Source organism: Penicillium alfredii (genome assembly GCF_028826965.1).
Source record: "Penicillium alfredii strain IBT 34128 chromosome Unknown utg000010l_segment0_segment0, whole genome shotgun sequence".
Classification (NCBI taxonomy): domain Eukaryota; kingdom Fungi; phylum Ascomycota; class Eurotiomycetes; order Eurotiales; family Aspergillaceae; genus Penicillium; species Penicillium alfredii.
This window is the reverse complement of record NW_026622707.1, coordinates 1,145,186-1,159,949: the sequence shown is the minus strand read 5'-3', so window position 1 is coordinate 1,159,949 and position 14,764 is coordinate 1,145,186. Positions and strand designations below refer to the sequence as shown.

At 56.2% G+C, this 14,764-nt stretch overlaps 5 protein-coding genes across 5 annotated transcripts; 3 read left to right on the top strand and 2 right to left on the bottom strand.

The window, feature by feature from the left end:
• Positions 1-397: 397 nt before the first annotated feature.
• NUU61_007985 (uncharacterized protein) lies at positions 398-3,547 on the top strand (the record flags this gene model as incomplete). Its single annotated transcript, XM_056658510.1, has 1 exon — positions 398-3,547. The coding sequence occupies one exon, from the start codon at positions 398-400 to the stop codon at positions 3,545-3,547; it is 3,150 nt and encodes a 1,049-aa protein (XP_056508803.1).
• A 943-nt stretch (positions 3,548-4,490) lies between these two features.
• kgd1 (alpha-ketoglutarate dehydrogenase KGD1) lies at positions 4,491-7,897 on the top strand (the record flags this gene model as incomplete). Its single annotated transcript, XM_056658509.1, has 4 exons — positions 4,491-4,712; positions 4,832-6,870; positions 6,931-7,304; positions 7,359-7,897. The coding sequence occupies 4 exons, from the start codon at positions 4,491-4,493 to the stop codon at positions 7,895-7,897; spliced, it is 3,174 nt and encodes a 1,057-aa protein (XP_056508802.1).
• Positions 7,898-8,623: 726 nt separating this feature from the next.
• On the top strand, positions 8,624-10,700 carry NUU61_007983 (putative PHD finger domain protein (Ing1); the record flags this gene model as incomplete). Its single annotated transcript, XM_056658508.1, has 4 exons — positions 8,624-9,016; positions 9,098-9,756; positions 9,810-10,579; positions 10,642-10,700. 4 exons carry the CDS (start codon positions 8,624-8,626, stop codon positions 10,698-10,700), a joined length of 1,881 nt encoding a protein of 626 aa, XP_056508801.1.
• A 303-nt stretch (positions 10,701-11,003) lies between these two features.
• Positions 11,004-12,185, bottom strand: dscB (the record flags this gene model as incomplete). Its single annotated transcript, XM_056658507.1, has 2 exons — positions 11,004-11,786; positions 11,919-12,185. The coding sequence occupies 2 exons, from the start codon at positions 12,183-12,185 to the stop codon at positions 11,004-11,006; spliced, it is 1,050 nt and encodes a 349-aa protein (XP_056508800.1).
• A 385-nt stretch (positions 12,186-12,570) lies between these two features.
• On the bottom strand, positions 12,571-14,552 carry NUU61_007981 (TFIIH subunit TFB1 family protein; the record flags this gene model as incomplete). The annotated part of the gene is made up of 2 exons (XM_056658506.1): positions 12,571-14,336; positions 14,414-14,552. The coding sequence occupies 2 exons, from the start codon at positions 14,550-14,552 to the stop codon at positions 12,571-12,573; spliced, it is 1,905 nt and encodes a 634-aa protein (XP_056508799.1).
• Between the last annotated feature and the right edge of the window lie 212 nt (positions 14,553-14,764).

Here is a 14,764-nt window from a genome sequence, read left to right as displayed (position 1 = left end):
GCCATCTGCCGTGCACGGCACCAAGCTTCGATTGGCGCAGCGCAGCTGCGGATTACGTCTCCCGGGGATGGTGCATCCTTTTTTTTTTTCTTTCCTGTTCACTTCTTTAGTTCGCTTTGACTCACCTGCTTATCTCCCCTCCGTGCAGGAATATCATATATATTATTCTTAATTGCCCCTAGGCATCAGCCTTTTTCTCCAAGCCAGGAGCTAGAACCGAGCGGTTCCTGCAAGCCCCACGGGTCTGTTGTCTCTGGTATGTGAGACATAGCATGGCCTCCCCGTCGACTTTGTGGCCCCTCAGCACTTAAGATCGATCGCAATGGACCTTCACGTTGTCTGAAAACCACTCCTACTCATACGGGTGCTGTGAAGGGGGCTCACACCAGCTGCCACCATGCCCCCGTCCACCGTCTTTTCCTACTGGCGCCGAGATCATCGCCGTTCAGCGGCGCCGGCTCCCTTATCCGCACCATCTACATCCTGGAAGGGGGTAAATGGAAGCCCTGGCACCAGTCCTCCTCAACTTCCTGCAATCCCCGACACCCCGACCCTCGCTTCGACCTTCGACGATAGCCCCTTGCACGATGCCCCGCCCTCGAGTGAGTCGCCGCTGGAGAACGATGTCTCCAAGATGAACATCAACTCGTTCACTGTACCACTCTCCTCTTCAGTCAGCCTCGCCGTTCCCTCCCCATCGGTGGAGAAAGACAATCGTCCACATTCGAGTCCTGGAGAGCACGATGGAGAACCGGCCTTTACATCGCAGTCGAATAATTCACAACTGTCGATCACCGCTTTGCGGTCTGATCAGGGAGATGGAGAGCCAGATTCAAAGCCAAGTTCGCCTTTCCGACGGTCCTTTGGCAAGGGGTTACGGAACCTGCAGACTCCGTCCACCGAGAACCAGAAGCGCTCGCCGACTGCAGGTCACTTTCGATTCCGAACTTCACCGGAAGACTCGCCGGCGGACAAAAATACCATGCCACAGAGGGAGTTTGTCAAGGTCGATGCGACGGCTCCTCGACGGACGGAAAATCGCGATGTCTCAACCGAGCACGCTCATCATCGGCCGGGCAAGGCCATGCTTCATCTTCTGAACCCGATATCTCTGCTCGCCCGCAGACGATCCTCCCAGATGACTGGTTCTCGGACTGATAATGCCAATATCGGTGCACAGAACCTGGTCCCTGCCATCCCCGACGATTACGACCCTAGAATTCGGGGGAATATTGTCCATGACTTTTCAGCGCCACGGCCTCGCCGAAATGTGTCTGGTCCACCGGGTGCTCCGCCCGATGGACAGGACTCATCTCCGTCGCAAAATTCAGCTCAAAACCCGACGAGCCGTTGGGCCGATCAGAATAAAAGAAACAGTGACCATTCGCCCGTGTTCAAGGAGCATTTTGATGATCAAAATGTGCTGCAGGTTGAAAATAAGGGCTATCTCCAATCGCCGTTACTGACGAACCCGCCCCAGTCTGGGTCTGGACAGTCGGTGCCTGTGTTCGCGAGAAAGCTGCCTTCTCGGGTCCCGGAACAGAGCCCTGAGCCTGTTGAGCTGGAAGCTCCTCTAGGACCACCTCCAGCAGCAAAGCCTCTGCCGAGTCCCCCGAAAACGAGCCCGCCTACGGAAGCGCAAGATCAAGATACCATCCCACATGTGCCTCCTCAGCCCTCGGGTTTACCGAAGCGCTTCAAAAGTAATGCCTCTCGATTCAGTTTTGATATGAACGGCGTGGAATCCTCCGTGCAAGAAAAACTGCTCGAAGAAAAGCATAAGGAGAAAGAAGCCGCACGCAAGCTGGAAGATGGGTACTTTGACGACTTTGACGATGAATTCGACCACGAAATCATAGATGACCTCGACGGCCTGGAGGAGAAAATTCCCGGCGTCAATGTTGATGCTGACGATGACGACGATTTTACTGCACTCTCAGTTCCTCGTGATATTAATGGCGAGATCAAGTCATGGGCTGTCCCAGGGCTATCGCCTGTGGTTGCGAGCCCGATCACCCCTGCTGCACCACCAGATGTCTCGGGGGATGCCAGTGTGATGGGCGCTGGCTATGCCCCTCCAACGAAGGCTTTGGACCTGCCGCCCTCCTATCATTATGAGGCCACACAGTTGTCGGTTCACTCAACTCAAAAATCGCATCAGTCGCAGTCGCCTGTCGCTGCGCAGATGACTGCACCAGAGCCGATACCACCGATTCCCAAGCAACAGCCACAGGGCCTCGACGATGTCGACGATGACCTATATTTTGACGACGGGGAATTCGGCGATCTTACTTTTAACGACCAAGAAGAGACGTTCGACGAATCCATCTTCGATGACGAGACCAGCCATCTCTATGACCGAAAGCCCGCAGGCACGCAGGCCGCGTCTATGCCCTCTCACGATGTTGGCGATTCTTCACCAGGAAAAGACAGCTTGCTGGAAGACGATGGCAACCAGGGTTTGAAGCACATGCCCAGCGTTGCTAGTGAATACCGGGTTGCCGGCTCGGTCAAACGTGGTCCCCTTGGCGAGCGAATCCCAAACATGGGACCTGCCCGGGCTCATGCGGGTGTTCTAACGGAGCAAAACCTTGAGGTTTTGCACAATGCCCTCACGTTTGCAGCGAATGAAGCAGCGAACCAGGGACGGTTTGATCGCACTTTCAGCACTAGCGACAGATCTCTAGGACAAGACAGCGCAACACAACACTCGCAGACGGGAGACTCGCAACCCGGGCTGGTGTCAGATGACAATCTCCTGAGCCAAGCGCCTGAGATGATGGGTGTCGAAGATGCCTTTGAAGACCTCATATATGACGACAATGAAGATGCCTATTACGATGATCCGATCGTCGCGGCGGCCAATGCCGAAGCCCTCGAAAACGACGACGACGGGTTTTATGGTCAAGAGTTTGGGTTCTATGCGCAGGCAAACGGCAACGGCGCTTCTGAGCTCACCAATGGTGGATACTTTGGCCCGCGTGGTGTTGAGGGCGTCTCCCGCAGCTTCAGTAGCCGGGGCAAGTTCCAAGAGCCCAGCCTGACCCCGATCACGGAACGAAGCGAATGGAGCAATCGCAACTCGGTCATCTCCCTCAAGGCGCACAATGCCGCTCATTCTAACCCGTCTCTTTCCAGTCCAGGGCTGGCTCAGCTGGTCGACATGCGCAATCTGGATGACGAAATGTCCTTGAGCGCACTGATGAAATTGCGCCGCGGCGCATGGGGCGGTAGTAACGGCAGCTTGCGCAGCAGTACCGGTAGCCCGCCACCGCATACACTTTCTTCCTCCCACCGCGGCAGTTTCACAGGCGCTTCCGAGGCCAGTCCAACTGTCTCTGATATAAGACCGTTCAGCGCCGATGAGGGACTGGCTGGTGTTGGGTATCACCCGGATGACATCCATCCTCATGTTGCCTCCCCACTGAAGGATACCAGTCCTTCGGGACGCCCTGCCGATCTCCCGACGAGTGGCATCGGCGCTCCGACACCATACACCGACGGGGAAGACGACGTACCGGCACGACTCCATAATAATGTCTTGTAATTTGCACCTTTCTGTCGGCCAGATACAATTGTTCCCTTCGCTGTTTTGCATATGCCTCTATCTACTTCTGACGATTTTACGAATATCTGTCGGGGACTTAATCTCTTTTCGCATTTGTGTCTGCTCTATCTTTTCCATTTCGCTTTCTTCTACGGCGTGTCTTGATCTTGTGTGTACTGTGAGCGATTTTTCTGTACATAGAGTTTCCATATAGTACCAAAATGTTTCGACTCCTAGAAGTAATTTCACTCTGTTCTGTTGTACTTATCGGCTATCTAAGTAAAACCATAACCGGTAAAGGAAGTAATGTGGAATATAGGCTCTTATCTACCAGATATCATACTTCTGGTCGTCATTGTAACCATCCCATCTATCTGCTCTGGAATTGACCAGCTGGCTGTTTTTTGCGCATAGTAATCCACGGCAGTCCGATTGGGCCGATTTCTCCCGCACAGCCGAAAGGGTTAACCGGTTGTGGCGCGTGTGTGGCGGGGCCGGGCGCTGTCGGCTGTGGACTTGGGATGACTCAGCGCACCAGCCTCATTCCGCCAGTACCGTCATTCTCGGGTTGCCCAGCTCACTTTTGCCCTGTTCTTCCTGCGAGTTCTTCTCCTGACTTTTTTCTCCTCCCCTTTTCTTTAATTATTCTCCTTTTCAACATCTAGAGAGTTTCTGCTCTCTGATGAGTTCCGCTTCCAAACAGGTGCTACGGCAATACTAGTCGACACCTGTCTCGATTTGATTTGTACGTTTTTCCCTTGCTCCGTGTCTCGGTACTCTCGGCAGACGCCAAACAGCCTGGCAGTGATCGGCTGACCCCCCAGGCGCATAGCTGGTCTGACTCGTGTGAACGCCTGAATTGGCCTCTTGAGCCTTTCCCCGTTTTCCATTTTACAGATTCGGTTGCATCGGATCCTTCCTTGATCGCCGGAAAAATCCCGCAATGTTTAGGAATACCGCCTTGAAGGCCACCAACAGCGGCATGCTGCGCGGTGCGACCTGCTCAACATGTCGGAGAAGCTTTCACTTGGCTTCGAGTGCTCGGAGCGCCTCAAAGCACTCCGGCTTCAGCATGACTGCTCGCCGACCTCTTGCCGTCGTCGACCGTGTATTCAACGGCGCCAGGCACTATGCGGCCCCTTCGGAGGGTACGAACCTGGGAGTGGTAAGCTACAAACAATCTTGATGATCGCTTGCGATCCGGTTTTCATGGTGCCGCATGAAAAGAAAAAACGGGCATTCGACTAACGCGACGGCGCGATTTTTTCTTTACCCGGCGGACAGGACCCCAACGATTCGTTCCTCCAGGGCAACACTGCCAACTACATCGATGAGATGTACCTCGCATGGAAGAAGGACCCCTCGAGCGTCCACATCTCGTGGCAGACCTACTTTAAGAACATGGAGGATGGCAACATGCCCATCTCTCAGGCTTTCACGCCGCCACCTACCCTCGTCCCGACCCCTACCGGTGGTGTCCCGCAGGACATGCCCGGTGCAGGCCTCACCGCTGGCACCGACGTTACCAACCACCTGAAGGTTCAGCTGCTGGTGCGCGCCTACCAGGCCCGTGGTCACCACAAGGCCAAGATCGACCCTCTCGGCATCCGTGGTGAGGCCGAGGCGTTCGGCTACGACAAGCCTAAGGAGCTCGAATTGGACCACTACGGGTTCACCGAGCGTGACTTGGACGAGGAATTCGCTCTCGGACCCGGTATCTTGCCGCGCTTCGTGACCGACAGCCGCAAGAAGATGACCTTGCGCGAGATCATTGCCGCCTGCGAGAAGATCTACTGTGGCTCGTACGGCGTGGAGTACATCCACATCCCTGACCGCAAGCCCTGCGAGTGGATCCGGGACCGCTTCGAGATCCCTGAGCCCTACAAGTACTCGGTGGACGACAAGCGCCGCATCCTCGACCGTCTCATCTGGAGTTCCAGCTTCGAGTCCTTCCTGGCGACCAAGTTCCCCAACGACAAGCGTTTCGGTCTGGAGGGTTGTGAAAGTCTTGTGCCTGGTATGAAGGCCCTTATTGATCGTAGTGTGGACTACGGCATCAAGGACATCGTCATCGGTATGCCCCACCGTGGTCGTCTCAACGTTCTGTCCAATGTCGTTCGGAAACCCAATGAGTCGATCTTCAGTGAGTTCGCTGGCTCGACCGAGCCGTCCGATGAGGGCTCGGGTGATGTTAAGTACCACCTGGGTATGAACTTTGAGCGCCCTACCCCCTCGGGTAAGCGCGTGCAGCTGTCTCTGGTGGCAAACCCGTCTCATCTTGAGGCTGAGGACCCGGTCGTGCTGGGTAAGGCCCGTGCTATCCAGCACTACAACAACGATGAGTCTCACTTCAACACGGCGATGGGTGTCCTGCTCCACGGTGACGCTGCCTTCGCTGCCCAGGGTGTTGTCTATGAGACCATGGGCTTCCACTCCCTTCCGGCCTACTCGACCGGTGGTACTATCCACATTGTCGTGAACAACCAGATTGGTTTCACCACCGACCCTCGCTTTGCCCGTTCCACCCCGTACTGCTCGGACATTGCCAAGTCGATTGATGCTCCCGTGTTCCACGTGAACGGTGACGATGTGGAGGCGGTCAACTACGTTTGCCAGGTCGCCGCTGACTGGCGTGCCGAGTTCAAGCGCGATGTTGTCATTGACATCGTCTGCTACCGTAAGCAGGGTCACAATGAAACTGACCAGCCCTCGTTCACCCAGCCCTTGATGTACAAGCGCATTGCCGCCCAGAAGGCTCAGCTGGACACGTACATCGCCAAGCTGATTGAAGAGGGCACCTTCACCACGGAGGACATTGACGAGCATAAGAAGTGGGTCTGGGGCATGCTGAACGACAGCTTCGACCGCAGCAAGGACTACCAGCCGACTAGCAAGGAGTGGCTGACTTCCGCCTGGAACAACTTCAAGACCCCCAAGGAGCTGGCCAACGAGGTGCTTCCTCATCTGCCGACCGCCGTGGGCTCCACCTCGCTGAAACACATTGCCGACAAGGTCAGCGATGCTCCTGAGGGCTTCACCATCCACCGCAACCTCAAGCGTATCTTGAACAATCGCAAGAAGACTGTCGATGAGGGAAAGAACGTCGACTGGGCTACTGCTGAGGCTCTGGCCTTCGGTTCGCTCGTCGACGAGGGCTACCATGTCCGTGTCTCCGGGCAGGATGTCGAGCGTGGTACTTTCTCCCAGCGTCACGCCGTCCTGCACGACCAGGAGAACGAGGCTACCTACACTCCTCTGCAGCACATCAGCGAGAAGCAGGGCAGCTTCGTCATCTCCAACTCGTCCCTTAGCGAGTTCGGCGCGTAAGTTTATGGTTTTTGTTCTTTTACTCCGAAGAACCATGGACACTAATCTTATCATAGTCTCGGCTTCGAATATGGTTACTCCCTGACCTCGCCCAACGCCCTGGTGATGTGGGAGGCGCAGTTCGGTGACTTTGCCAACAACGCTCAGTGTATCATTGATCAATTCATTGCCTCTGGTGAATCCAAGTGGTTCCAGCGTTCTGGTCTGGTCGTCTCGCTGCCTCACGGTTACGATGGCCAGGGTCCTGAGCACTCTTCCGGTCGTATGGAGCGCTGGCTGCAGCTTTGCAACGAGGAGCCTCGCATCTACCCGTCGGCCGACAAGCTGGATCGCCAGCACCAGGACTGCAACGTGCAGATTGCCTGCATGACCACTCCTGCCAACCTGTTCCACATCCTCCGTCGCCAGATGCAGCGCCAGTTCCGCAAGCGTATGTATCACCTCCACATATATTGAATGCTTCATGTTAACTGATGATTTGCAGCGTTGATCATTTTCTTCTCCAAGTCCCTGCTGCGTCACCCGATTGCTCGCTCGGACCTTGAGGACTTCACCAATGACTCGCACTTCCAGTGGATCATTCCTGACCCTGCTCACGGCACTGCCATCGAGGCGCCCGAGAAGATTGAGCGTGTCATTCTGTGCTCTGGCCAGGTGTACGCCGCCCTCATCAAGCACCGTGAGGCTAATGGCCTGCGCAACACCGCTATCACTCGCGTGGAGCAGCTGCACCCCTTCCCGTGGGCTCAGCTCAAGGAGAACCTGGACAGCTACCCCAACGCCAAGAACATCGTGTGGTGCCAGGAGGAGCCTCTGAACGCCGGTGCCTGGTCGTACACCCAGCCCCGTATCGAGACTCTGCTGAACTCGACCGAGCACCACAACCGCCGCCACGTCATGTACGCCGGTCGTGCCCCCAGCGCCTCGGTCGCCAGCGGTCTCAAGGCCGTCCACCTCAAGGAGGAGCAGGAGTTCCTGGAAGACGCTTTCTCTGTCCACCAGGAGCGCCTCAAGGGCGAGTAAATTCATTGCCCGTCCATATGGGCTCTGATTTGAATGCAGGTGCAAAGGGAAGTCTCGCGGCAGAAGTCGGTTTCATTTGTTCATTGGTTCTCCTGGGAGCTAGCGTCCAAATTTCTTTGTACCACATTTGTTTCTGCTGTATGATTTCTTTTGTTTTGTGTTATTGACCTTATTGTATACGACGGGATCTTGGGCTCCATGATCCTTGCAACAAGGGCCGCGTCTATACTAGACACCGTGCTGTGTAAAATACAGAGATTTGTTTATTGACGCTGGTCAAGGGGTTCAATCGAATATGTATGCATTGCATTGTTCTTAGATTCTTTTTGTTACCTACAGTATTCTACTACTACCTAGTAGATAGAACCTTGTATACTCTCGAGCCAAGTCTGTTTGTGTATTGCCAGGTGAGCCGTTCCTAGATGACGTCACACGAGTCGTGACTCAGCAATTCATGCCTCTTTCCACAGGCGTCAACTCACCTGATCCGATCCGCTTCTCCGCACGCGAACTTCCCGGCGGCTGCTTTTCCTACCACAACGTCTTCTGGTTGCTCCATGAGGGGTTGCGTGTTGTACGTGGTGGCAGACCGTCGCTACATCTCATTGATTCCCTCAACGCTTTCCATTTCACCCCCATCACATCCCCCGACCCTCTCCTAACGGGTGCAATCTGACTTGGGTTATTACCTCCACTTACCTACCTACCTTTTTTTTCTTTCCAACAATGTCCGCCGTCTCGTCCGTCCTCCAGCCCCAGGGCACGGGAATTCGCCAATCATCCCGGCAGACGCGGACGAACCCGTCTCGCACCTCCAAGACCATCGGCCGGTCCTCGTTCGCGTTCGGTCGAGACTCGACGGCTGTGATTCCTGCGTCGCCCCCTATCCCGCACGGGTTCTACCCGGCTCTCACGCATTTCACCGACTCTGTCACGGCGCTGCCGCGCGAGTTTCGGCGCCATAATTCTTTGCTGAAGGAGGTCGACGCGAAGGCTTGGGCTCTTGAAGAAAATTTGCTGCAGCTTCTTCAGTACGCCTCTGAGTCGGGACCTGTCCCTCACCCACCTCACCCGGCGCCCATTGCTGGGGGTGTTGTGCGCGAGGATGTTTTGCCCAAGGTATGTCGCTTTTAGATGACTTGCAATGAATTTCGTGCGTTGGTGAATGGTTACTAATGTTTTCTTTGTCTTCTACTGCAGGAGCTCTCCCAGCCCCTCGAATTGCCCGAGAGTAAAAGCCGTCGGCTTCTTTTCGACCGCGTGCGACAGAATCTTTCCGATCTGATGATGACAGCAGACGAGAAGAACCATGTGATTTCCAACGCGAACGAGGAGCTGGATCGGCAAGTTCTCCGGCTGGATACTGTGTTTCCATACATCGCGGGCGAGATCAGTGAGGAGGCCCGTCTGGGTAGTCTGACTCACTGGGCCTACTCGAACAAGAGCACGGCCAAGGCGGCGACCAACGAGCGGCCGCGTCGGGAAGCCGTGTCGCACAGGCAGGATCTGGCGCATGCGCTCCACGAAGCCGAAGCTGCCAGTCGCAGTGAGGCGCGGCGTGAGGCTGTCTTGGCTCGGAAACAACGTCGGACGCATGTCGACGCAGACTATGAAGAAGGGCGAGGCTCGGGTGCCCGCAAGACCAATGCGAGCAAGTCTCGTGGTGGTGACCACGCTGCAGCTGATCAAAGCGCCGCAGCCAAACGTCGCAAGGTCGAGCGCCCGCTGGCGGTGGACGCGGCTACACCAATGGAACGAACTACCAGCGGCGCGGGGAGCCAGCGGGTCGCATCCAAGGATGCCGTGGAGAAGAAACGGTCCCGCGCTCCCAATTCCGGCGCCGCCGCGGCGCGCAAGAAGTATGTCTCGCTTTGCCGTACTATGAAGATGTATCCCATTGACATTGTTTTAGGACCAACGCCAATTCCAACGCTACATCGCCCGTTATGGCGCCGTCGCCCCTGGTTGGATCTTTCAACCCTCCACGGAGTGCTGCCAGTCCGGGGCCCAATTCCTCTCGGCCGCAGTCATCTCGCACCCAGCCAAACTCTGCACAGAACAACAACTCTCGGCAGCGGCCATCATCCTCGGCCTCCAACCGCATTGGTCAACCCACAACCAGTATGTCGACTTTCCCCGTCGCTCACATCAATTCTGACCTTTTTGCCTACCCAGTCAAACCCTCAGAACCCAAATCCACTCCCCGGGACGGTCCCGTCAAAAACGAACTCGGCCACGCCGATGTACACCGCGGCGATTTCGAAGGCGAGCTTCCTTCGCGAGCATCGGCCGCAGCGGGCTCCAAACGCGAGGATCTGGACGCGCGACCCGCCGACTCGGTCGATGCCGAAACATCCAAGGGCCGCACCTCTAAGACTTCGACCCCCGTGCTCTCCACCTTGGCCGAGAACACCCAGCCACGTTCCCGTCCCACGCGAAGCACCGACCCTGCGCCCGCCAAGCGCTCTCACAAGAAGGGTGCTGTCCCCGCACAGCCTGCCATACCCTCCGACGAAGAATCTCTGCACGAGGGTGACGACGAAGACGAGGAGGGCGAGCCGCGGTACTGCTACTGCAACGAGATCAGCTTCGGCGAGATGGTCGCATGCGATAATGATGCTTGTCCGCGCGAGTGGTTCCATCTGTCGTGCGTGGGGCTGACGAAACCGCCTGGCAAGAATGGTAAGTTGATGTGTCCAGTGTGGCGTCTTCAATCTTCGGATCCGATGCTGACAACTGTATAGTCAAGTGGTACTGCAACGAGTGTAAGGAGAACATGAGACGGAGTCGCAATGGACGGTAGATATTGGATACGCGATACTTGGAGGTATTTGGTTATTCAAGGATATAGACATCAGACTCGGGCGTTATATGGGTTATTCATGGATTCTGTCTGCTAGTGCAGGCCTGTTTTTGTCTCTGATTGAGCATTGCATTTTCATTGCTGAGAATTGAATGATGTAGAATTATCACTTCTAACTGTTGGTTCGAACCCAATGGGCAGATAATACCTTGGCTATGCGTGCCAGCCGAAGTGATCTATATCTATAGATCCCACCCAAATGATGGCAAAGAGCCACAGACAGAACAACAAGAAACCAACATCTCACCAAGCCCTTCTCAACCTCTCCACCAAACCACTTCCATCCGCATTCCCATTGGCATTCCCACCCCGCTGCCTCTGTCCTTGACCCTGTTGACCCTGTTGACCTTGCCCCTCCAACCCCGAAGCAGACGCAACCTCCCCCTCCAATCTCCGCCGGAGATCATCATACCGCTCACGCTCAGCTCCCACATCACTACCACCACCACGCCCGCTACTACCACTACCACCGACAGCGCCCCTATGAAGCTCACGCTCGCCAACCACCCACACCGGAACACGGAACCCCGTAGTCGCCGGCGACAAGCCCGGAAGCAGCTCGGCGCGCCAGGCAACGCCGACGACCCAGCCGACGGCGGCGGGGAGGAGCATTGCTGGGAATTGGGAGAGGGCGAGTTGAGCGGCGACGAGGTAGGTGGTTGATTTGTCGGAGAGGAGGAGGGTTAGACTGGGAGTTGGGGTTGGGGTTGGGGTTGGGGTTGGGATTGGGGGTTTTGGGGTGTTATTATTGGAGGGTGGAGATTCGGTGTTACTGTTGTTGTCGATGGGGGTAACATTGGTGTCGTTTTCAACATTGCTATTGCTGCTGTTGCTGCTGCTGGTTCCAACGCGGTACCGGAAGACGTGCGGGATCGTGGCGTGGTACTGCGCCAGCAGCGCAAAGACCGCGGCCGTCGGGCCGGACGGTAGGTAGTTGAGGGTATTCAGCGAGAGCGGTCGAACGAACAGCGCGAGGAGGAGCGGGGGGAGGAGGGTTGTATAGGGGAGGGTGGAGAGGAGGAAGGTCTGTTTCGAACAAAGCATAACATTAGCATCAGCATCAACCTCCAGGTTCAACCCAAATATTGAATAGAATCATCCATATTGATAGAGAAAGAGGGTTCTGGAAAGGTGGTGGGGGTGGAGGAATATACGCACTGCCATTTTCCGCTTCCCCCACGCGCGCTCTACCACCCGCAAGTGATACACCAACATAGCGGCGAACAGCGCCTCAGTGGAATTGGCAAAGCCGGCGAGCTGCCAGACCAGCGCGCGCCAGAGCTGGACATAGGGCCAGAAATGCGGCGACACATGGATGGCGGCGAGGTGTTTGATGTCGAGGATTGACAGCGCGATCGACGACATGATAGTGTAAATGAGGAGGAGCTTGGTGAGGGGGGCGTTGGTGAGGCCGGATGTGAGCATTGTGGTCTCTTTTATTTTGCTCTCTCTCTCTCTCTCTCTCTCTCTCTCTTTCTGAGAATGTATGTATTCACTGGGGATTATCCCTTCCGCTGTTTTTGGTGTGGGCCTCCCTCTGACTGTAGGACTGACGTGGTGTTATGTGGCTGGACTGCGGCAGTGAGCGAGGGGCCACCTGGGCCAGATGGGTGGATCCGAGTCTGGGGAACCTCGGCATGCCGAGTCTCCTTACTTTTTAACTGTTTGATTGACGTTCTTCTCTACTTCCATCTACTTGATATATGCAAAAAAATGGTACTTCCAAATGTTTAGTTCACTTGATTCTAGTATACACGCCAATGCCGGTAAACGCCAATCATGGGGTCTTTTTTTATCCGTCCCAACAGCCCTATGCAAGTGGCAGTGCTTGTTTCTCCGCTGCCAGTGCCGCGCTGTACCGGTCCAAAGCGACTTTTAATGCGTGCAGGGTCGGACCAAGCAGCTGATTCACGACCTTCTGTCCACCCTCGACCGCATCCAGGTTCATGCGCAGCCGACGCCCGGTGCCCTCGTACATTTCCCGCGCTTGCTTTTTCAGTCGATCCACTTCGACCTGGCGCTCGGCCTCGGCATCATTGGCAACGGCCTGGATCCGATCCATGGCCCGCTGCAGCGACTCGGCTAATGATCCAACCTCAGTGGCACGGTCCGGGTTGCCCGACAGAAACGCCTGCCAGAATTGGTGCAAGAACTCGGTTGTCGTCGCGTGCGTCAGCGTCAATCGGTCATACAGCCCCGTTGAGAGCCCGTGGGTCTCAGACACGGCGCCCTCATTCATCTGCGCGCGTCGCTCGCGCACTGCGTTCAGGATCTGGGCGAAGGCGTCGTGTAGTGCAGCGGACGAGCCGACGGGGCGCCGACTAGCAGGTGCATCCTCCATCTCCTCATCCTCTTCAGGGCCCGGGTCCACGAGTTTCCGCAGCTGTGGAGTGTCTTTCAATGGAAGACTTTGCGCGAGATCGGCGCGCAGCGTCTGCAGAACCTGGTCCGGGTCTTGCTGGGCGAGCTGCCGGCTCGCGTCTCCCTCTTGGCCATGCGAGAAGAACCGGCTTTGGTCACGGATGTTCAGAGTGATGCGGCTTTGCTCCTCATCCCCGCGGAGATCCTGCAGCTGCAGCTTTTTCCATGCCTCCTCGTCCAGACCGATTGGGGCACTCACGTCGCCATCGGCCGGGGCCACGTTCGCCATGATCTTCTCACTCAAGTTGTTCAATGTCCGGATGATGGGCACTTTGTCCACACCGGACGGCCGCATGTCGAGATCCGGCCGGTTTCCACGGCGCTGGCTGTGATGAACTTCGTTTCCAGCCAGATCCAAGAAGTTGGGAACGTTGGCCTGTCGGTCGGCGTCGACAGCCTCGTCAGATCTAAGGTATTTATCGAGCACTCCATCGGAAGCATCCGCTTCAGAGATGCGCTCGCCCCGTAGTTTTTTAAACAGGCGGCTCTGAAAGAACCGCGACCAGAACTGCTGCTCGCTGAGCTTTGGCACATTCTCGTCGTACACACGCTTAACCAATGGATGCTGCGTGAAGATGAGTTGAATCTGCTCCTTGCTGATATTGAGTCGTTGCACGTTATCCTCAACACGTGGTTTCAACGATGATAGGACATTATAAGATCCGCGGGTTTGCGCCTGCTCAATGGCGTGCGCTCGCAACAGGTGGAGCCGCGTCGACCAAAACTGCGACATGAACTGCGGCGTGGTCAGGGCGTCGGGCTTGGTTTGGATCGAATCCATGAGCATCCGCTTCAAGACCGGATCCGATTTCAGCAGCGATTGCTGCAATTCGCTGTCGGTTCGGAGCCGGTTATCGTCATCCCAGGGATTATTCGTCGTCCCTGCAGACGAGACGGCATTCGCGATAGCCATAGCCGCCGATATCCCTCCTCCTCCCTCCCCCGGGGCCGGTGTCTGCGAGGGCGTCGCCGGCTTCCCCATATTGAGCCGGGCACTGAGCTTCTCTTTGATGGCATCGGCCTGCGGGCGGGCATTTGCGCCCGCCGTGAACAGAAAAACGTATGCTTCGGAAGGGCCATTGAGAGGAGCGTTGGGCGCTTGGGCAAAAATCTTCAGCATCACTTTCGGGTTCGTCGCTGGGGTCTGCTGGAGGTCTTTAGGTCGGCGCGAGACAGATTAGCTCTGCGGAAGGATTGCACGCGACCTGCCAAAAAAGACAGGAATAACCTACTGGTTATGCTGGCCACGGCGAGCGTGAGCGTGCCCGAGGCACCGGCCGCAGGGATCCATGAGATCGACTGTTCATCGTCGGCCAGGGTCAGGGTGCCGTCTTTCTTCTTGTATGAGGCGGCTCCGCTGGGAGGGGCCATCGTCGCGGGTCTCGACAGCTTTCACTGTCCTGAACAACGACAATGGATCCACCCATCGGGAGAACAAAATCCCCAAGTACGAGGCGGAGGAGAGGGTCCAAGGCCTTCTAGCGATGCGAGGATCGGCGGGTGAAGTGAAAGTGACCAAAAGCTGCGGCTCTTCTGCTGCATGTCACGTGAACTCGATCAAGTCATCTGGAAGCGAGTACTCT